This window comes from Populus alba, chromosome 11 (genome assembly GCF_005239225.2).
Source record: "Populus alba chromosome 11, ASM523922v2, whole genome shotgun sequence".
NCBI classification, from domain to species: domain Eukaryota; kingdom Viridiplantae; phylum Streptophyta; class Magnoliopsida; order Malpighiales; family Salicaceae; genus Populus; species Populus alba.
This window is the reverse complement of record NC_133294.1, coordinates 9,915,596-9,939,402: the sequence shown is the minus strand read 5'-3', so window position 1 is coordinate 9,939,402 and position 23,807 is coordinate 9,915,596. Positions and strand designations below refer to the sequence as shown.

The 23,807-nt window shown below is 36.9% G+C and overlaps 1 protein-coding gene across 1 annotated transcript; it reads right to left on the bottom strand.

Moving 5' to 3' along the window:
- Positions 1–18,032: 18,032 nt before the first annotated feature.
- On the bottom strand, positions 18,033–23,269 carry LOC118058327 (uncharacterized). Its single transcript, XM_035071034.1, has 6 exons — positions 23,221–23,269; positions 21,705–23,106; positions 21,422–21,581; positions 19,961–21,313; positions 18,436–19,878; positions 18,033–18,329 (listed from the first exon to the last, which is right to left on the bottom strand). Exons 1-6 carry the CDS (start codon positions 23,267–23,269, stop codon positions 18,033–18,035), a joined length of 4,704 nt encoding a protein of 1,567 aa, XP_034926925.1.
- Between the last annotated feature and the right edge of the window lie 538 nt (positions 23,270–23,807).

The window sequence follows — 23,807 nt, the reverse complement described above, 5'->3', positions numbered from 1 at the left end:
ATCAATCTTAGAGAAAATACATGATCCATGTAACTCATCTAGCATGTCATCAAGCCTAGGAATAGGATGTCGATACTTTACCGTTATGTTATTGACGGCACGATAATCAACACACATCCTCCATGTTCCATCCTTTTTAGGCACAAGTAGCACTGGCACAGCACAAGGACTCATACTCTCACGAATGTAACCCTTCATCATCAACTCATCTACTTGCCTTTGAAGCTCCTTTGTCTCCTCAGGGTTGCTTCTATAGGCTGGACGGTTAGGAATCGAAGCTCCAGGCACAAGGTCAATTTGATGTTCAATCCCCCTTAATGGTGGTAATCCATTAGGGATGTCTTCAGGAAATACATCATCAAACTCCTGCATCAAAGAAACAGCCACACTAGGAATAGCAGAATCAAGATCGTTAGTGTTAAAATAGTTCTTGAAAAGTTAACCCTAATGGACCCTTTATGTGGACTTATATGAGGTCCACTCAAAACTGGCCCAAAACCCTAAAATGAAAAGCCCATAACCTGATCCAAACAAGCCTTGGATCCTAGCTGAAAACAAACTACTAATTAAGCCCGTACATGAAAGAAAATAATAAAAATAAGTAACTTGTCATTAAATACCACCAGCCCTTCTTTCCTTGTGTAGCTAGGATGAAGAAGGAATCCTTATAAGAAAAGGATTCTGAAACATTAATGAATCCTTGCCACACTAGGAGATTATATTGCAACTCATTAAAGATCCTTGTGAAACTAGGAAATTCCCAAAACCAGTTCCCACATCCTTGGAGGAAAAGAATCCTAATCAAATAGGAAGTCCACAAGTCAAATGGAAGTAAATAACAAAATTCGTACAGCCTCTGTTGACCAGTATTGGGGTGCCTTCCCGAACTCCGATTGACCTGCAATTTTAACCCGAGGTAGTAAGATATGTCTGGAGAGTCCACATAAAATATTAGCCCGATCCAACAGTCGGATTGAGAATTATGACTGTTGCCGTAAACCTGGACTGTTGCGCCTTTTACGCCAAAATCCGAATTTGACCTTACTTGGGTCGTATCACAGGGCTGAACCGTATCAAGTAAGCTATAAAGTACTTGCATATACACTTCTGGTGTCCACCCCCAACCACAATGCTACTAGGAAATTATATGATTTGAGAAGTAAAACACTTTTTCCTTGATATGATATTTGTAAGTAACTTAAATTATTTGACTGACATGTTCTTGAATACTGGTGGAGCATTGTTTATGCCCAAGGGCTTGTCTATAAATGGGTGTACTTTTTCAAAATTTGCATGAGCTAAATTGTTAATGATGTTGATATGACTCGTGCAATGGTCTGCATGCTTATATTGTTGCATATTCTTCTTGTTCTCTTAAGTTTTTACCTAAACTGTGATCTGTCTAGATTTGGATGTGTCCACAAACTGATCGTTTGGACTGCATTATTGTGGATGGTTAGGATAAAAATCTTATATTTTATGATAACTTATACATAATGATCCTTGTACATGTTTATGATGCCTTCACAAGTTACTAATGATCAAGTGATTAAGTAAGGAAGAAAGTCGTTATGACAGGGGCTTTTATGATTATCGATGCTCAAAGTTGAAGTTTATGAACATAATTATGTAGAAACAGATCACATTGAGGTAAGCAATCTCATGAATGCGTAGTATCCATCACACAGACTAAAATGAGAAAACAGAGCTAGAGACTAATTTCACAACTACTCTAAATGACAAAAACAAAAGTTGGAAGCCATAATATCCTTTGTGAAGCCTGAGATGTTACATGGTCCTTAATTGAAGGGGTAGGAACTAAATGATGCTAACTCATTGGCTGAAGTCATAACACAATAACTCTAAAGTGTGTTTTGAGTTGTTTCTAGAAACTTGATTTTAATATTTCACTATAAAAAGATTTTTTTGACTAACCATTCTTCTAGGTGTTTTTGACAGGATGGATAGACTCATTGTCTAAAGTCACAACACAAGGACTCTGAACTATGAATTTTCTTTATTGTTTTTTTATGTGATAAATGGCTAGTCTGAGCTTCAATTTTTTGTTTTTGCCTATCTCAATTTTTTGTTCTTTATGTTAAACTATTATGTCTTGTAATCAATGTTTTAAATCAATTTATCTTGCTTTATTTGCCAGCCATTATCTTTGCTGAATCCTAGAAGATTATGTTCTGATCTTCCTCCACATGTACTCGTTACTTACTGAGATAGGTAATGTTTACCTTCCACTGAAGCATTCAGCTTTTCAAAAGTGATATGCTCTCTTTTATTGGAACATATAGGTATAAGTGGAGTGTGAAAGAGTTGCATAAAATGCTTCATTGGTGCAATGAGCAACTTTAACAGTTCAGCCATGTAAACAAGAAGGCATTAGATCAACATGTAAATCTCACTGAGAAACAAGAGGAACTCCATATAAGGCAAGCTGAACTTGAGGCAATTAACGAGGTACTACGATACTTGATTTTAATGCTTAAATGCCCTCTGTTGTACTTATTGTTTTTAACATGAGATTATGATTTATGTATCTTTCCCTCAACGACAAACATAAGCCATAAAAAAATAGTCTGAGCTTGAGCTTGAGCTTGATGTTAAAGACCTGCTAAAGTGAATTTCAGGACATATCCAAGCCAAGGTATCAAACTCTAGCAAAGAGAAAAAAGCTAATTATTTTTTGGGGATAAAGAATGTTGAATGCTTTTATTTAACATGTGCTTTACTTTCAGGATGATGCTATGATTTTAACGTGTGCTATGTTAAAATGTAAGGTATCTCCTCAACTAAAATTTTCCACATATTACTACCTAAGCTATAATTTTATCTAAAAGTGCCTCACATTAGGTTTTTGTCCTCTACTGTCAATAAACTAATCGATATAGCTAACATGGTAGATAATAATAAAACACAGTCTAGTAGATGGAGAGTTTGCAAATAAGTAATTAAAACATTATTTAAGAATTATTTGGGTATTTTGTTACTTATTAATATGTTATGGATTTTACACCTACTTTGATTTTACCTTGTTAAGGATTTGGGGGACTTGTATAGGCATGCATATTTTTGAGCTTAATGCTAGATGCTTGTCCAGTGAAATTTGATTTTTTGCAATTTTACAGGTTTCCTTACTCTTGTGGATATCAACTCTTCTACTTTTGTTGTAGATTCAAGGAAGCTTATTGTGAATTTCTAGGTTTTTCTTTCCTTCACTCATTGTTGGGTGATTTTTCATTTTAGTCTAAGGAATCGAAACCATCATGTTATGAGAAATAATTGATTTTTCTTTTCCACGTTAACTGGACACTTCGATAATAAGTTTTTTACCTTTTCCAAATGTTGTACTAGCTACAAATGTTCGGGATTTATTCAAGGTCTATAACAGTAACTAGTAGATGCCCACCATTAAACTAAAAACAAGACCCCTTTGAGAATTTCTAGTTTGACGATGAATTGTCTTCAAGGTTTATGTGTACATGTATGGATTAGTTCAAATTAGATAAAGATGTTTTGTTACTTGGTATGAGTATGCAATTGAACTTCTTAACTCTGTTGTTGCAAGTCCTCATGCCTCTCTTGCCATTTCCTTTATATTATGATGTTTTGATGTTAAATAAGTCATCTACTTGTGTATCCCGATAGCAAACTTTAGGAAGAAAATTATAGGCTGAATGCAGACTTCAAATAGTGAAATGCCTCTATTGATAGCTGCAGAGCTGAAATCATCTTTTTCTAGTCTCGTGAAGGATTCAATAGTCATAAAGCACAGATGAACAAGCTACAGGATGAGTGGAAGTATGTATCTTTTTCTCTTTTTATTTTGGTCAGGCTTATTAAAAGGTCATAGTTTGACTAGACTTTTCTGCTTCTGTAGATTATTGTGGAAAAAGGAAAGTGAACTTACTGTTGACTTTGATAAGCTCAGAACACAAGTGTTCTTATTCCTGTACCATTGGGTCTTATTTATAGGAAAAATTTCTTGTAGATGTCACTAATCAAATAGATAAGCTTAAAGCTAGTGTGACCACGAAACAAGGTGAGGTGGGCATAGAGCTCATTGATCACCAACACCATAGGAAAAACATGAACTATACCAACTGAACTAAGAAATAAAAGATCTTAAAGAGGAGCTTATTAAATTTAGAACAGATCGCATTGAGGTAAGATATCTCAACCTTGTTGAGAAGCAACTGTAGAGTATCCTTAACAGGTATTTGTTCTGTTTCACATAAAGCTTTTGTGGCCTTCTGATTAGTACTTAAAAGTGCATGTTTATCAAGGTTTTATATCATCATTTTGCACTTGAAGTATCAATAACTCCTTAACTAAAGCATGTTTTATAATAACAAGTTTGATACTATAAAATACCTAAATTTATGGTAAATGCTCATCTTAAATGCAGGCCTATCACATAAATGAAAGGATTGATTGATGAGTTTAAGCATTGAAAGTGAAAGGACAAAGAGATGGCCAAACTTAGAAAAGAGATGCTGGTGCAGTCCAAACCAGAACATTGTTCGGTAAGTGGATCATATCTGGAGCTTTAGATCTCGGATTTAGGTCCATTTTATATGGATGGAAAGGGAAAACAAAGTCCTACAACTTTCATAGGAGCCCAAGATTTAAAAAAGCTATTTTGAAGTCCAAATTGAAGGAACAACGAAGAAGTCCGAAGCTGTCCTGCAGCCCAGACACTATTTAGTGTTCAGCCTATATCTTGAGTTCTAGAAGTCTAAATGACCTCATCTTTTTTTTGTTGGAAAGCTAAGACAAATTACTTGAACATTCTTAAGGATTATGTGCAAATTATGATGTTATCAATGACGTCTTGTTCAGACAAGAAGATAAGGATTGTCACCAAGTCAAGATGTGGCCACCCACTCATCAATTAGTCAACAATTCAATAGTTCCAAATTTTGGCCTATAAAAGGAGGCATTTACCATGTATTGAGGCATCTTGGTTTTCAGATCAAGATCATGCTCTTGCTTTCTCTCTTTGTATTGCTTATGTTTTGCTTTCATTAATATCAAGTTTATGCACTTCATTTCCTTTCCTTTACTTAGTTAACTTCTTTCTCATTTATGTTCTTATCTTGTTCATTTATGTTTCTTTCTTTCATTATGTTTAGCTAAGTTAATTATGTCAAGGTGAAAAGGGGATACTAATGGTGTAAGAATAAGTATAATATAAACTTAACATGGACCTTAATGTTGGATACTAACATGTTTTATATTTGTTATCTTGTTCACTTTTAATACTTTGCTTGTTAAATGGTTAATCAAGATTTATGTTGTGTAACACTTGGTACAAAAAATACTTGGCACTTTCATAGCCCATACTGTATGGTATAACCGATACCTGAGCTATGAAAGGAACTTGATTTGTTGTTAACATAAGTTATAATCATGAATGCCTGACAACATTTACAAGTATTAGCATTATTCGAATAAGATAACTATTGTAATCATGTTAACAAATTATAATCTGATTAGAATCTCCTTTAGGTATGGTTTCTAATTGAGTAATAATAGTTTATACTATACTTGTTTGAAGTACCATTAGTGGATCCTCTAACCTTGACATTTATTTTTATTATTGTTTAATCCTTACATCAACCTTACCTCTCAAAGCTCTCTTTATTATTACTACTACTATTATTATTATTTACATTCTTGTTATATTTTATGTACGTTAAGTATGCTCTGTGTTTGATCAAGGATCCTAACATTGTTGGTCTTGCCTTGTTCATTCGTATCAGAAATCTGTTTATATTATATAATATATCTCTTTGATCTTTTCATAAACTCAATATATAAGCTGGAAACCTGTGACCCAATCTTTTAGATCATTCTTAGGTATAACAACACCACGTACTGAGTATTATTATTATTGTTGTTATTGTTGTTGTTGTTGTTGTTGTTGTTGTTGTTGTTGTTGTGTTGTTATTTAAAATTTATACAATTAACCTCTCTGCGGTTCGACCTCGGTCTTGCCGGGTTATTTATTACTTCGACACTCTTGCACTTGGGAGAAGACATCAATCTTTTGGTCGTGTCAAGTTTTTGGCGCTGTTATCGGGGAGGTAAATTCTTGTATAAATTATAATATTTATTTTATTTTCTCTTTTAATTTTTCATTTTATCTAACTTTTGTTTCTTTTGTTTTGTTTTGTTTCTTTTTCTTCTCTTTTCTTTTCTTCCTTTTATTCTCTTCTTACACGTGCATGAGAGTTTGGTCACGTACATTAAGTGGTCGACTTTGTAGGGTATCCTCATCATTTTCAGAAAATATGGCCGAAGAAGATAATCAATCGCTTCATAATGAGAATAATGAGAATAACCGTATGAGAACACTTAGAGACCACATGAATCCCACAAGAACAAGTGCACCCTCATGCATAGTTTTCCCTCCTGATGCATCTCATTTTAATTTTAAGCCAGACATTATTCAAATTTTACCTTCTTTTCATAGCTTAGACCTAGAAAATCCATACTTGTATTTAAGGGAATTTGAGGAGGTCTGTCATACCTATAATGACTCAAATTGTAGCATAAACACCATTCGATTAAAGCTTTTTCCTTTTTCATTAAAAGATAAAGTTAAAACATGGCTACAAAATTTGAGACCAGGATCTATTCGTGCTTGGGATGAAATGTAACAACAATTTTTAAAAAAGTTTTTTTCGTCTCACAGAACAAACTCTTTCAAAAGACAAATCATCATTTTCACTTAAAAGCCAGGAGAAACATTTTAACAATGTTGGGATAGGTATCGAGACTTGCTTAATACTTGCTCTCATCATGGTTTTGAAACATGGAGATTGGTTTCACATTTTTATGAAGGTTTAACACCTAGAGATAGGCAAATGGTTGAATTGATGTGCAATGGAACTTTCAAAGATAAAGACCCTAATGAAGCAATGGAGTACCTAGACTTGCTATCTGAAAATGCTCAAAATTGGAACACTACAGGTACTTATGAGGCACCAAGTAAAACTCAACCTCATACATCTAGTGGAGGTATGCACAACCTTAGGGAAGATCATGACCTCCAAGCTAAGTTTGCATCTTTAGCTAGAAAAGTCGAAGCACTTGAATTGAAAAAGAGTGGTCAATTAAAATCTGTTCAAGACATTGTGTGTCAAATTTGTGAAACCAGGGAACACTCAACAAATAATTGTCCAACTTTGCCTTCTTTTAGGGAATGCCTCCATGAGCAAGCCCATGCTTTAAACAGTTTCCAAAGACCCAACCATAACCCATACTAACAAACGTATAACCCTGGTTAGAGAAATCACCCAAATTTCAGTTGGAAGAGTGATACCACTAATGCATAAACTTCACAGCCACCGTTTCAAGCACACCATAATTTTTAAAATTCCCATGGATATGCACCTCCTTATGCTCCACCTCCTAGAAGAAATCTTGAGGAAACATTGCATGCATTCATTGAAAAGCAGGAGACAATCAACACTCAACTTGCTCAAAGCATGACAGATTTTAAAGATGCTCTTGCAAAATTGACATCTGCTCTCAGTTTCCAAGAGAAAGGTAAGTTTCCATCTCAACCACAACAAAATCCAAAGTGGCAATACAATACAAATGCAAGTAGTTCCGGAAGCCAAAACATGAATCTAGTCAAATCAGTCATCACTCTTCGTAGTGGTAAGGTTATTGAAAAACTCATTCTTGAACCTTGTGAGAAATATGATGAGTCTATCTCTGAGGGTAAGGAAGGGGTTGAACCTGAACATTGCAAAGAGAAGGTTGATTCCCCGCCAGCACTCTCATTTCCTCATGCCATAACCAAACAAAGGAAAGTCAATCACAACTCTGAAATCTTTGAAACTTTCAAACAGGTAAGGATCAATATACCTTTGTTGGATGCTATTAAATAGGTTCCTTCCTATGCTAAATTTTTGAAAGATCTATGCACTGTGAAGAGAAAACTGAATGTGAAAAAGAAAGCCTTTTTAGCCGAACAAGTAAGTGCCATTCTTCAAAACAATAATGCTTTGAAATATAAAGACACTGGTTGTCCTACAATTTCTTGCTTTATTGGAGAACATAAAATTGAAAGAGCCTTACTTGATCTTGGAGCTAGTGTGAATTTACTTCCATATTCAGTCTTTTAAAGTCTCAATCTAGGTGAGTTAAAACCAACCTCTGTAACTCTTTTACTTACTGATAGATCTATAAAAGTGCCTAGAGGAATAGTTGAGGATGTGTTAGTACAAGTTGATAAATTCATTTACCCTGTAGGTTTTGTTGTCTTGGATACACAACCTGTTGAAGCATGTAATTCAATTCCTGTCATTTTAGGACGTCCATTTCTTGCCACTTCTAATGCATTGATTAATTGTAGGAATGGACTGATAAAGCTATCATTTGGAAACATGACATTGGAGATGAATATTTTCAACATTTAGTAGCAACCTGGAGATGATAATGATTTATAGGAAGTGGACTTTATTGAAAAATTAGTTCATGATCAATTTCAAACCATTTCTAGTGAAACTGAGATTGATGAATCTGATGATTTGCAAATGGTCTACTTTCAGGAATCAAAGGCATGCAATTGGAGACCACAAATTGAAGAATTGCCACCACAATCAATTGAGCCCATACCTTCAAGTGTTCAACCACCAAAACCTGAATTGAAGTCGTTACCATTTAATCTCAAATACTCATTTTTGGGAGAAAATGAAACTTTTCCGGTAATAATCTCTTCCAAACTTAATGCACATCACGAAGGTAAGTTATTACAGACTCTGAAAATGCACAAAAATGCATTAGGATGGACCATAGCTGACATAAAAGGAATTAACCCTTTGATTTACACACACAAGATTTATTTGGAGGAAAATGCTAAACCCTCTAGAGAAATGCAACGAAGACTTAATCCTAATATGAAAGACGTAGTGAAAAATGAAGTCATTAAGCTTCTAGATAATGGAATCATTTATCCTATTTCTGACAGCAAATTGGTAAGTCTTACACAAGTTGTACCCAAAAAGTCTAGAGTCACTGTGATAACAAATGAGAAAAATGAGTTAATTCCAACTAGGACTGTTACTGGTTGGCGCATATGAACTGACTATAGGAAACTTAATTCTATTACTAGAAAAGATCATTTCCCTTTACCTTTCATGGATCAAATCCTAGAAAGAGTTGCAGGTCATGAATTTTATTGTTTCCTAGATGGCTATTCAGGTTACAATCAAATTGAAATTACATTGGAAGATCAAGAGAAGACTACTTTCACATGTCCATTTCGTACTTTAGCATATCGAAGGATGGCTTTTGGATTATATAATGCACCAGCCACGTTTCAAAGATGCATGCTTAGCATATTCAGTGATATGGTTGAACGTTTTCTTGAAATTTTTATGGATGATTTTTCTATTTTTGGTGATTCATTTGATGATTGTTTGACTAACTTAGAAAAGGTTTTGAGCAGGTGTGAAGAGAAGAATCTTGTATTGAATTGGGAAAAATGTCACTTTATGGTAACAAACGACATTGTACTTGGTCACATTGTTTCATCGAAAGGAATTGAGGTTGGCAAATCTAAAATCGAGTTAATTACCAACTTACCAACACCAAAATCTGTTAAAGATGTTAGATCATTCTTAGGACATGCTGGTTTTTACAGAAGGTTCATCAAAGATTTTAGTGTAAGATCTAAGCCCTTAAGTAACCTTCTAACAAAGGATAATATTTTTGAATGGACTGAACATTGTGAAGAAGCCTTTGTTAAACTTAAAAACTTGCTTACTTCTGCTCCTGTCATTCAACCTCTTGATTGGTCATTACCTTTTGAAATAATGTGTGACGCTAGTGATTATGTCGTGGGTGCTGTCTTGGGACAAAGAAAAGATAAGAAACCTTATGTGATTTACTGTGCAAGTAAAACTTTAAATAATGCTCAAATGAATTACACCACCACTAAAAAGGAATTACTTGCAATAGCATTTGCTTGTGATAAATTCAAGTCTTATCTTGTTGGCTCACCTGTTGTTGTTTTTAGTGATCATGCAGCATTGAAATATCTTCTTTCTAAGAAAGATTTTAAGGCTAGATTGGTGCGGTGGATTTTGTTACTTCAAGAATTTGATATCACAATCAAAGACAAGAAAGGCACCGAAAATGTTGTTGCAGATCATTTGTCAAGATTGACAACATATTCGAAATCTGACATCACACCAATCGATGACTACTTTCCCGATGAATCCTTACTTTCTGTTTCTATGATGCCTTGGTTTGCTAATATTGTTAATTTTCTTGTTTCAGGACAATTGCCAGCTCATTGGAGTACCCAAGACAAAAGAAAGTTCTTGAATGAAGTGAAGAACTTTTATTGGGATAACCCTTATTTATTCAAATATTGTCCTAATCAAATATTTCGAAGATGTATTCCTGACAATGAGGTAAGTAGTGTCATTAAATTTTGTCATTCTGAGGCATGTGGGGGTCATTTCTCATCAAGAAAGACAATTGCAAAAATCTTACAAAGTGGATTTTACTGGCCCACCATGTTCAAGGACTCACATGCATTCTGCAAGACTTGTGAAAATTGTCAAAAGTTGGGATCTATTTCAAAACGTCACATGATGCCTTTAAATCCTATTCTTTTCATTGAGATCTTTGACTGTTGGGGTATAGATTTCATGAGTTCATTTCCTCCATCATTTGGTTTCGTGTACATATTAGTCGCTGTAGATTATGTTTCAAAATGGATAGAGGCAATTCCAAGTCGAAACAATGATACAAAACAGTGATAAAGTTTTTTAAAGATAATATTTTGAGTCGATTTGGAATCCCTCGAGCCATGATAAGTGATGGTGGAACACATTTCTGCAATAAACCATTTGAGTCTTTAATGAAGAAATATGGAATCACACATAAAGTTGCCACCCCTTATCACCCTTAGACAAGTGGATAAGTAGAGCTTGCTAATAGGGAGATTAAACAGATCTTGGAGAAAACAGTGAACCCTAATAGGAAAGACTGGTCTTTAAGACTTAATGATGCACTTTAGGCTTATCGAACTGCTTATAAAACATCATTAGGTATGTCACCTTATAGACTAGTCTATGGAAAACCTTGTCACTTGCCTGTGGAAATTGAACATAAAGCTTATTGGGCTATTAAAGCTTTCAATTCAAACCTCGATGATGCTAGTCAACTGCGAAAATTGCAAATAAATGAGCTTGAGGAAATAAGAAATGATGCATATGACAATTCAAGAATTCATAAAGCAAGAATCAAAGACTTTCATGATAAGAAATAGTGAGAAAAACATTCAATGTTGGTTAAAAAGTCTTGCTTTATAATTCTCGACTCCATTTATTTCCTGGAAAACTAAGATCAAGATGGAGCGGTCCTTTTTAATGTGAAACATGTGTATCCATATGGGGCCTGTGATATCGAGAATCCAAAGAATGACAATGTTTTCAAAGTAAATGGGCATCGTTTGAAAGTTTATTTTGATAATTTTTCAGTTGAAAATGATTATATTGAATTGAGTGATCCTGTATATAAAGATTGATTCTTTTTCTCACATTGTTTTGTGTTTTGTTTTGGTTTTGCTAGTCTCTCTCTCACCCCAGTCAAATGGCGGATAACGGTACTCTGTGACTTAAGTCGGTTATTTCAATTTCCCAAATAACTGATATCTATATATGTTTGTACAATTCTTAGCTCTTTCTCCCTTCTTTGAATCTCTTCTCTAATTCTCTTTTGAAAATGGACACCACTCTTGAAAAATTAAAAAGGTATTTTCCCGCTCTGCCTTCAAATACGATTACAAAAATTTACCGTGCTAGGTGTGCATGATTGAGGTTGTTAATTAATCATGGAATTCCTGAAGATATCCGTTGGCTAATTGAAGCAAAGGTCTGATTATCAGGTGAGTCCTTCAATTCTTTCATTTCACACATGCCTGGAACAAGTACAAACACTTTTGCAAAGAAACGTCATGCAAAACGACTGAAAGTCTGTCACAGATGTGCCAGATGGACTTGCAATGCAACATGTCGTTCTTTAGGAATGGTATCTGTAAACCGTGAAGATAAGATACAATTCATTAAGGATGGCCTGAGTAAGGGGTCTTTAGATAATCTTTTATTGACCCTTGAGACGCATCCTAGTGGAGATGTGCATCGTGTAATTCATGATTTATGGCCACAATTCCACAAAGAACATGATCGACTTAGTCTTGGAAATCTGACTAAAAAAGACCTTGTTTGCTAGTTTTTAAGAAAACTGGATGGGAAGCCTATCCCCGACCCATAGAGGGCGTTTAAGCCGTTCTTGGACGTAAAACCAAGGGAAGATGTGAGCCACAATCACAACTACCTATACATACACCTGCTTTTTCAAAATAAATAATTAATAAAGAGAGAGAGAGTATGTGAGACTACAGCTGGCCTATATATAGGTAGTATGATTGCATTTTCAATTTCTCATCTATAAATTCTTCTCCTCTTCCTTCCCTTCATTTCTACTCAACCCATACATTCATCAAATATAGAAGTGTGTAGAAATGATAGGTTCCTCAAGTCATCACATAAGAAATATTTGTGTTTTCGGTGGATCCAGTCCTGGGAAAGAAAAAGAGTTTTTAGAATCAGCAAATCATCTTAGTCAGGTACTAGCTGAGAGAAAGATTCATTTAGTGTATGGGGGAGGCAGCCTTGGGTTAACGGGAGGTGTGTCAATGGCTGTATTTTTAGGAGGCAGTCAAGTTTTGGGGGTTGTCCCCAAAGCTTTAGCAAATGGGAACATCATTCGAAAAACAGTTGGAGAGGAACTATAGGTCCCCACAATGTCTGATCGACTGAACGTCATGTTTAGCCATGCTGATGCCTTCATTGCCTTACTAGGTGATCTGAGCACATTGGAAGAGATCTTTCATATTTCATCTTGGGCCCAACTGCACATTCACCATAAACCTATAGGTTTGTTAAATGTTAATGGTTTTTATGATAAGTTGTTGTCTTTCCTTGATCAAACTGTGGAACAAGAATTTCTAACATCTTCGACACGACAAATCATAATCTTTGCTGCTACTGTTGAACAATTGATTGACCAACTACAATCTTTCATCCCTGTCATTGATCCCTGCATGAGTCGCCTAGATTGGTCAACTACGCAAAGCCGTAAAAAGCTTAGATTAGATTTGAGCCTTCATTTGTGAAACCTTGTGTCTTTTGGTTTTATTAATAGCATATTATTTTGTTTGGTTACTTCTTATATTTGTTTAAGTGTGTTTTAGGTTTGTCAGTGTTTGCTATTTCAGGTGATGTCTTCTATACTCTATCTTTCTACCTTAGGACATTGAGGATAATGTCTCGTTTTGGATGGGGGGAGAGGGTAGTAGTAAAAAAAAAAAAACTTGCTAACTGTTTTTGCCATTTGACAAAATTGTTATTAGGATGGCAGAGTATGGAGTCAGTTTTATTAACTCTTGAGACGCATCTTAGTAAGTATCCTTATTATGATGGTAGAGTAAGGAGGAAATTTTATTGACTCTAGAGACGCATCTTAGTAAGTATCATTACCAAGGTCTAATACCCTAAAGTCAACTGACTTGAGAGCTATTGGCCCAAAGCTTGTTACATGGGTTGAGGAGAAAAGCTTAAGGGAATCAAACATTGCACTATCTACGTATCAGTATCTGCAACCCGAGTTACTAAGCTCGTAGGGGTGTCTCAACACCTAATGCCCTAAGACCAACTAGTCTGGGAGTCATTAGCCGAAAACTCGTTACATGGGTTAAAGATACATTATGTTTTAAGTTGTATGTGCATATAAATAAATAAATAAATAAAACAAGAAGAAAAAAAAAGAGAAAAAGAACAAATAAATAAATAATAATAATCCCAACCCAAGGAAGTTCACCTTAAACATTTGAACATAATATTGTTTTCTTCCAACAAAAGCCCCATCATCTATTTTTCATATATTGAGCACATAAAAAGAAGGTTTATTAATATCTTGTTTAAAGAAATATGAAGCAAGAATATAAATTTAATGAGAGTTTGTTTATCTGGATAGATTAATGGAAGTTGAATGATGAATACCTTGCTTTGTGGAACTTGCAAATTGTTTCTCTATTTTAACGCTTTTGATTACTAGGGACTAGTAATAAGCTAGTTGGGGGGTGTGATTAGTACTTAAAAGTGCATATTTATCAAGGTTTTAAATCATCATTTTGCACTTAAAGTATCACTAACTCCTTAACTAAAACATGTTTTATAATAACAAGTCTAATACTATAAAATGCCCTAATAAATGGTAAATGCTCATCTTAAATGCAGGCCTATCACATAAATGAAAGGATTGATTGATGAGTTTAAGCATTGAAAGTGAAAGGACAAAGAGATGGCCAAACTTAGAAAAGAGATACTGGTGCAGTCCAAACCAGAACATTGCTCGGTAATTGGATCATATCTGGAGCTCTAGATCTCGGATTTAGGTCCATTTTATATGGATGGAAAGGTAAGACAAAGGCCTACAACTTTCATGGGTGCCCAAGATTTAAAAAGGCCATTTTGAAGTCCAAATTGAAGGAACAACGAAGAAGTCCAAAGCTGTCCTGCAGCCCAGACACTGTTTAGTGTTCAACCCATATCTTGAGTTCTAGAAGTCCAAATGACCTCATCTTTTTTTTGTTGGAAAGCTAAGACAAATTCCTAGAACATTCCTGAGGATTCTGTGCAAATTATGATGTTAGTAATGACATCTTGTTCAGACAAGAAGATAAGGATTGTCACCAAGTCAAGATGTGGCCACCCACTCATCAATTAGTCAACAATTCAATAGTTCCAAATTTTGGCCTATAAAAGGAGGCATTTACCATGTATTGATGCATCTTGGTTTTCAGATCAAGATCATGCTCTTGCTTTCTCTCTTTGTATTGCTTATGTTTTGCTTTCATTAATATCAAGTTTATGCACTTCATTTCCTTTCCTTTACTTAGTTAACTTCTTTCTCATTTATGTTCTTATCTTGTTCATTTATGTTTCTTTCTTTCATTATGTTTAGCTAAGTTAATTATGTCAAGGTGAAAAGGGTACACTAATGGTGTAAGAATAAGTATAATATAAACTTAACATGAATCTTAATGTTGGATACTAACATGTTTTATATTTGTTATCTTGTTCACTTTTAATACTTTGCTTGTTAAATAGTTAATCTAGATTTATGTTGTGTAACACTTGGTACAACAAATACTTGGCACTTTCATAGCCCATACTGTATGGTATAACCGGCACCTAAGCTATGAAAGGAACTTGATTTGTTGTTAACATAAGTTATAATCATGAATGCCTGACAACATTTACAAGTATTAACATTATTCGAATAAGATAACTAATGTAATCATGTTAACAAATTATAATCTGATTGGAACCTCCTTTATGTATGGTTTCTAATTGAGTAATAAGAGTTTATACTATACTTGTTTGAAGTACCATTAGTGGATCCTCTAACCTTGACATTTATTTTTATTATTGTTTAATCCTTACATTAACCTTACCTCTCAAAGCTCTCTTTATTACTACTACTACTATTATTATTATTTACATTCTTGTTATATTTTATGTACGTTAAGTATGCTCTATGTTTGATCAAGGATCCTGACATTGTTGGTCTTGCCTTGTTCATTCGTATCAGAAATCTGTTTATATTATATAATATATCTCTTTGATCTTTTCATAAACTCAGTATATAGGCTGGAAACCTGTGACCCGATCTTTTAGATCATTCTCAGGTATAACAACACCACGTACTGAGTATTATTATTGTTGTTGTTGTTGTTATTTAAAATTTATACAATTAACCTCTTTGTGGTTTGACCCCGGTCTTGCCGGGTTATTTATTACTTTGACACTCCTGCACTTGGGAGAAGACATCAATCTTTTGGTCGTGTCACCTTCCAAGCTACTTCCATATTTATGATGTGCTTTCTGATAGGCCTCTTGCTTGTTGTCATGCATGCCTATATGCTAATGGGTGTATGGTAATATATTGCCCCAAAAGTTTCTGTATATTTGTTGCTAACTTAGGTGTGTGATGTTTTGGAAGAAAATAGTTTATTATTGTTTATTATTGCCACTCGTTGCACTAGAGGTGATAGATTGATGTTGCATTGATGTGTCCTAGCCCCAAACCCTAGAAAAATAATATTACTTATCATGAAAAATGAGTAAATAAAAAGAAAAGAATTATTCCTCATGCTTTTACAATGTCAATATGCTATTTATGATTTATTAAGATACTTTCTGAGTATTAACATTAGTTTATGTTGCTATAAAGGCAAAGGTGATGGTACAGATGCAGAATATAGAGCACAAGAAGAAGATTTTCTCATCCAAGATGAGATTTCTATATCTCGTCTAGTGAGCATCAAGCATGTAAGTCATTCTTTATAGTGATGTTGCATTTCATAAGTATTGCAAAAGTTACAAATGCTCCATTATACATGCATCCCTTGTTATTGAACTGTTGATTCTCTATAGGAGGAAGGGACAAGTTTGCATGAGAGAGACGACTTATACGTGAATTGAAAAGGATATGAGATGAGGATGATTCACATTTTAATAATTTTTAGATTTTAAATAATCAATATCCCCTTTAAACCTTCTTGGGAAAGGAGGATTTAGAGAGGTTTATAAGGTCCGAACTTCGGCAAATAGTTTCATTTGATGATAGAAACATTAACCTCTATTTGTTTGATGAAAATTCATATTTACCATGACAAAAGTATGGATAATTGTTTTGTTGCCAATATTGGTAGTTGTAAAAGCACATCCTTTTGCAGTGATTTGAAGTGACAAATTTCCGGCGGGCTTGTGATTTGGTGGAGCATAGGTATGTTGCATGTAAGCTAGATCGTTTGAATGTTCAATCAAGTGAGAATAAGAAGCCAAGTTACATACGACACGCCTTGCGAGAGTACAATATTCACAAGACCTTGGTCCACAATGAAATTGTCCATCTTGTAATCTAGGGCACCGAGATTCATGCTGACAAAGCATGGTAGTTTCATAAATTTGTCATTTATTAAAAGTATGGTCATTTAATATTATATCATCACTTTGTCATCATACATGTGTTTGTGTGGAATCCTTTTGAAATCATGAAAGTATGGAAATGTTAACACTGTATAAAGAGTTAAATGTTCAAAGATGTTGGGAGGCTAAATAGAGCACCTTATAGGAGTTAAAAGTGGGGGAGCGAGGATCAAGACATGGATGAGAGATGCATTTCTTTGTTGCAGTTCCTTGTTTTATGGAACCGATTGGATATTGATTAATTTATTAAATTTCTTTTATGCTTTCTTTGTTTCGTCAATTTATTTGACTTAAAGTGGGCTACCCTGTGCTTTCTCTTAAAAGTGTCTTCTACAATTGGAGCCAACGGACCTGACAAGAATTATTTTTTTTCATTGTGAGTGATCATGTCCTTGATTTTTTTTTGTTGGTGTCCTTTTCCATAAACTTTTATCGAAGTTAATTGATATCAAGATTCTGTTATGGCCTTACAATTCGTTTCTTTAGTAGTCATTCATTTTGTATTGAGTGATCTCTTCCAAAACCTAGGTAATGATGACAGGCATCAACAATACCATGTATGTTTCATCATACACTATCTCATTTCCAATCTATGAGATTGAGGTATTTCTCAATGTCACTGTTTTAAGTTTGTATTTTAATGATTTTTGTTATTTTTTTTTTTTGATCAAATGTAAGTATTGTATAGATCAAAAAGTAGTAAGCGAAGCTTACGAAACAAGCTGGAAATCAGCAGAACAAAAGAACATACATAACCCGTCAAAGGGAACAAGCTCTCTTAAAAGAGAAAAAACTCTAAATCACAACCTAAATGCAAAAAGCAACAAGGAAAACGAAAATGCTAGAATCAGCATACACAAAAGCAAGCGCCCAAGGCAAAAGGAAGTGCGGACGTGCGCATCGATTCCAACAAACAACCACTAGCAAAGTGAAACTCTAGCCAATCAAAGCCATGCAGATGACTAGCTTAATCACGCCAAGAGAGAACTCTCGGCCAGCTATCCTAGCATCATCAAACTGGACACCTCGATGCCAGCAAAAGCAAACAACCAGCACACCGCAAGCCGACATGGAGATGAAGCTGGAATAGCAACAACCACGCAAGCTAACAACAACAGCTGACAGTGACTCATCCAAGGGAACCAGGGGAAGAGCAACTACCAGCCATCCAAACAGAAACGAAACAAGAGGAGGAACCGCAAGCCGACAAGGAGAAACAACAGGATCAACATGCTAAGACATTGTGAGCTTAAACTTTCTGAAATCAGAAACTGAGCAGAAAAAACTACAAATCCAGTTGTAGCAATCAACGAGACTAGCTTCGTTGTGAAGCAGCAACATGGTAAATAGAGTGGTCTTTTTCATGGAAAAGCAAAGCTGTGTAAAACAGAATTTGGAATCTTCGTAGTGTGGCATCTACAGAGGATGACTTCTGTGCAAAGATGCGGCTGTTTCTTTCATCCCAAATCAAATACACAAGTAGGGCAAGGGATACACGTCTCATTCTTAGTTTCAGCTCTTTACTCCTCCCATTCAGACCTCTGATGGCACTGGAAAGTGTAGACATAGGCTGATAGATTCTAAGCCAGCTCTTAGCTCGATTCCAGAGTAAAGAAGTCCAGCTGCAATTGAAAAATAGGTGGGCGTGTGACTCGTCTTCACTGCTGCATAGGGAACAAACAGTTTCAATGGGAAGGTAGCTGAGCCGGTCCCTTGTGCGGAGTCTACCTAAGGTAGCGAGCCATAGAATAAATCTGGTTCGAGGCAGGGACCATTCCTCCCAAACCACCCTAGCCCACTGGACACTCTCACCTTTAATCCTAAAGAAATCATGAGCTTGAACCAGAAATCTCCCCGAACCACTATGCCAATTTTCAAGAGTAGTGATAGCAGCAGGTATGCCTCCACATTGTTCCACCAGCTGGTTTTTGAGAGTGCAAATGGACTTCCATAGAGGCGATGAAACACTCCTCACACCCACAGCCCAGATTGTTGTATGAGGAAGGTAATAATGTGCCACCCAACGAATCCACAAAGAGTCAGATTTAAGATGAAAATTCCATAGCTGTTTTGCTAAAAAGCTTTTGTTTCTTGCCCTGATATCTAGGAGAGCCAAGCCTCCTTCCTGCTTGGGAAGACATACCTTTTCCCAGGAGACAAGAGCAGAGTGAGGTGAACAAGAGTTACCCGACCAGAGGAAACTTCGACAGATGCTATTGATCTTGGTAATAACTATACCTGGCATCGGGAAGATACGGAGCCAGAATTGGACCATGCCATGCAGAACTGATCTGATGAGCTCAAGGCGACCCGCATAGGAGAGGTGTTTCCGCATCCAACTCTGAATAGAAGATTCCAATTTATGCAGGAGAGGGGAGAATTGACTAGCCAATAATTTGTGAGGGCTTAGAGGGACCCCTAGATAACGGAAAGGAAAACTCCCTTCTATAAAGCCAGTAAGGTGCAAGATGGCAAGCTTAACACTTTCCCCCACACCACCAAAATATATAGAAGACTTCGCAGCATTAATATCAAGGCCTGATATTCGACCAAAAGCAAGAAGCTGCTGGTTTAATATGCTAACTGACTGCGTATCGCACCGGCAGAGTAATAGGACATCATCAGCAAAAGCTAAGTGGGTAACCCCTAGAGCACAACACTTGGGGTGAAAATTGAAATCAATGTGCTGCGTACTCTGCTTAATCATCCTAGAAAAGTATTCCATACAAGCAATAAAGAGGTATGGAGAAAGAGGATCTCCTTGACGAATGCCACACTGCCCCTTGAAGAAACCATATAGATTCCCATTAACAGAAACAGAGAAAGATGCAGTCTCAACACATTGCATAAGGAGCCGGACAAACCGAGGAGGGAAGCCCAAAGACAGCAATACATGTGAAGAAATCCTTGACTTGGGACAAACCGAGGAGGGAAGCCCAAAGACAGCAATACATGTAGATGACGTTGCAACAAGATATCGGCCGAAAATCCGCAGCCAAGTTAACATTGGATGATTTTGGGACAAGGGCAATGACAGAATGGTTTACTTGTTTGAGCAAAAGTCCCGATGTGAAGAAATCCTTGACTGCAGCACAAAAATCACCGCCCACTATACTCCATGCTTTCTTGAAGAACAGGGAAGAGAAGCCGTCTGGCCCAGGGGCCTTCTCATTTCCAATGCTGAAGGGAGTTTGCTGGATAAGGTCATCTGTTACTGGACCCAAAAGCTGATCATGGGAGGCTGTATCAATACAGGGGCCACACTGGATGACATCCTCATTAATGGGATCGGTTTGTTTTGTAGAGCCAAGGAGATTTGTAAAGTAACGGACAAACTCATCCCCCACCTCATCAACCGAAGAAGAATACGTGCCAGAGGGGACCTGGATTGCTGGAATATGATTTCTCCTATGCTTTTGGCTCAGCATAGCATGGAAGAAACGGGTGCCTTTGTCCGCTTCCTTTAAGAAAGTGAATTTGAGTTTTTGCCCATAGTAACTCTGCTCCGCCGACTTGAGGTACACAAGCTGTGATCTAAAATGCTTGACCTGGGACTGAAGATGAATATTATCACAGTCTTGATGCAAAAAAGGGCTATCCAGTTCTTCCTCAGCCCTGGTAACACGTTGAGAGATGTGACTATAATGAAGCTTATTGAGCTCCTTCAGTGGCCTTTTCAGTAGTTTCAGCTTCCGGCACAAAGTGAACATATAGGAACCATAAACAGGCGTATTCCAGCATTGCTCAATCAGCTCAAGGAATTGTGGGTGATCAGCCCACATGTTAAAAAATTTAAAGTTCCTGTTCCTACATGGCTGCCGAGAACCTATTTGAATATAGGATGGGGAATGGTCCGAGAAAGCCCCAGGATTGTCAAAATGCACTTGAGCCTGCTGCTGCAAAGTGGACCAATGAGTGTTGACCATAACTCTATCAATTTTGCTCCAGACATGTCCATTTGACCAGGTGTAAAGGCAACCAGTTGAGTTAAGGTAAGCAAGACCCAAATCTGAGCAACATTCCCTGAAGTCTGTAATTTCATAGCTGGTCACAGGAGCTCCACTGTGTTTATCCTCCTGAGAAAGCACCGAATTAAAATCAGCAAGAACCAGCCAAGGAGTATTAGGACTCCACCTCCGTAGGTCATCCCATAGGGATCTCCGAAGAGAAATAGTGTTGAAACCATAGACAAAAGAAGCTGTGAAACTGTAATGACTCTCCAAACAAGTAATGAGAACATGCACTACTTAGGCAGAAAAATTAAACAAAACAACATTAACAGTGCTGGTGTTCCAAAAGAGAACAATTCTGGCAGTGGAGGCTACCTCACTATTACTGATATACTTCCAGGACTTCAGCCTAAAATTGTGCATGAGACCGACTCTGGAAGAAGCTAACTTAGTCTCTACAAAGCAATAAACATCAATCTTCTTTCTTTTCATGAGGCTAACAGCCTCATGCTGCTTCAGAGGGCTATTAAGCCCTCTGATATTCCAGCATTGGATTAACATCATTTGGCAGGAGTGGCAGGCGGAGCCCTACCACGTCCTTGGCCTTTGTTTGCATGCTTACGACCTCCACTTCTAGTAGAGACTCCGACAGATAAACCTGCATGTAACTCCTTGTACGTTGTTGCCTCTAGGGCTTAGAAGTTTCTTTGTGTGCTTTCCTCTCACAGTCTCCCATTCATCAGCTTCCATATGCATGGGATCCAAACAAGTGTCCCCAACAACTGTCTTTCCTTTATCATTCCCCATATTGTTGCGTATAACCTCTGGTTGCCCCTTGTCATTCCCTTTCTTGGTGTGTGCAGCCTCTGCATGTTCTTTGTCATGCTCCTTATTAGTTTGCAAAACCTTCCCCAAACGCTGAAGAGCGCTAACTCTCCTCTCCTGAGAAGGACCCGTAGGAAGGCCTGCCTTATTTGAGAGGCCCTCTTTATCAGCATCAACAGGAATAGAGAATTTAGTGCATGCTCCAGAAGAGTGTCCAAGGACCCGGCAGTGTTTGCAAACTTTCGGCAACGTTTCATAGACAACCGATTGATTTAGAGTAGTGTCGTTAGGGAGACAAATAGGGATAGAGCTAGGCAAATCATCCAGTAAATCAAGCTCAATCAAAACTCTTGCAAAAGATAACCGCTCCATGGTGGCTGTAAATTTGTCACTTTGCAATGGCTTTCCAAGGACACTAGCTATCTTGGAGAGGCCCTGAATGGACCAGCATTTCAGTGGGAGATTTGGAAATCTCACCCATACAGGCACTGTGGTCATATTTTCAGCTGAAAAATCAAAAAATTCTGACATGGGTTGTAGGAGAAGAGGACGTCCATAAACCGAATAAGGCCCTTCAGCAAGAACAGCTAGTTTGTCATCAACATTTTGAAACTGATACACTAGCCAGCCCGATTCATGGATAGTTAACTTGGCTTCACAGTGCCAAGAATTTGAGATAATGCTACTCAAAGCTTTATAACCCGGGAATTTACCAGCAACAAAACCCACAATGCATAAATTCCAATAATCAGAGTGACTAGTCAAATCATCATTAAGAAGAGTACACGTTTTGATAGTGCTAATCTCAGAATAATGCAACAGTTTAGGGCAAACATCTGGATTTTGTTTAGAGGAGAACAGGTCACGCCATTTGCTAGGGGCAGGCACAGGGGACTTACCTGGAGAAGAGGCGTGTTGAGCTGGGGGGGCAGCGTTTGAGGCTGATTTCCCAGAATCACCTAGAGGCTGTGGAGGAGGGGCCACTAGCTCTTCGCCAGAGGGCAGGTCCAGCTTCCCTATAGCAGGGATTGGAGTAGGGGAGCGAAAAAATTTAGAACTTCCTCCAGATGCATACTCAGAAATAGAGTAGTCAACCTCATCTTCTTCAAAGGCATCACAGTCGGAGCAGTCCTCAACCAGAACATGGTCAGCAGTGGAAAGAGAGATGGCCTTCTCCGCAACAATGACCTCATTCTTCTCAGGACAGATAAGATACTTGTCAGGACTAGACCCACCTGCAAGTGTTTTTAGAAGAGAAGAACGGGCTGGGGAACTAGGATGTAAAGGTACATCTGCTAGCGCAAGAATAGACTTGTCGGGAATATCTGCTTTAATATGCTATCGAGTACGCACAGGAGATCGACGCGAAGATGTAGTTTTCTTCTTGTTTTTAGCCATAAGGAAAGAAGGGGTCGAAGAAATCAAGATTCAAATTGCTACAGTAACCGAGAGCAAGTTGCAGTCAGCGCCATACGCAAGGAGAAACTGATCCCGTGAGGGGAGAGAGCTTCTCTCTCTAGTTTCTCTCTCTTGCGCTGAATACTATTTTAATGATTGTTGAAAATGATTGTTGTTATTTAATAGGAAGGTGCATGGCATCAAGTTTTATTTGCTTTTGCTGAGATTGTGTTGATAATTCTGACAATCACATCTCGGTACTACTTCATAACCTACTTTATTTTCTTTTCTAAGGTATGGAGTGAATAATGGTCCACATCGTATTACAAAAGGTGAAGGATCCTGATTTTTATTTTTTTTTTTTTTCTTTTAACATATAAGCTTATCTTTATCTTTACAAATCTTATCACACAATGCTCCATAATTTCTTTTGAGTTAGTTGTTCTGTCATGAGGCATAATCTTATTTGAGTAGCTCAGAAAGTCTAACTGTGGCCACCATCGATTGGGAACAATCTAGGATTCTGCCACTATCCTTC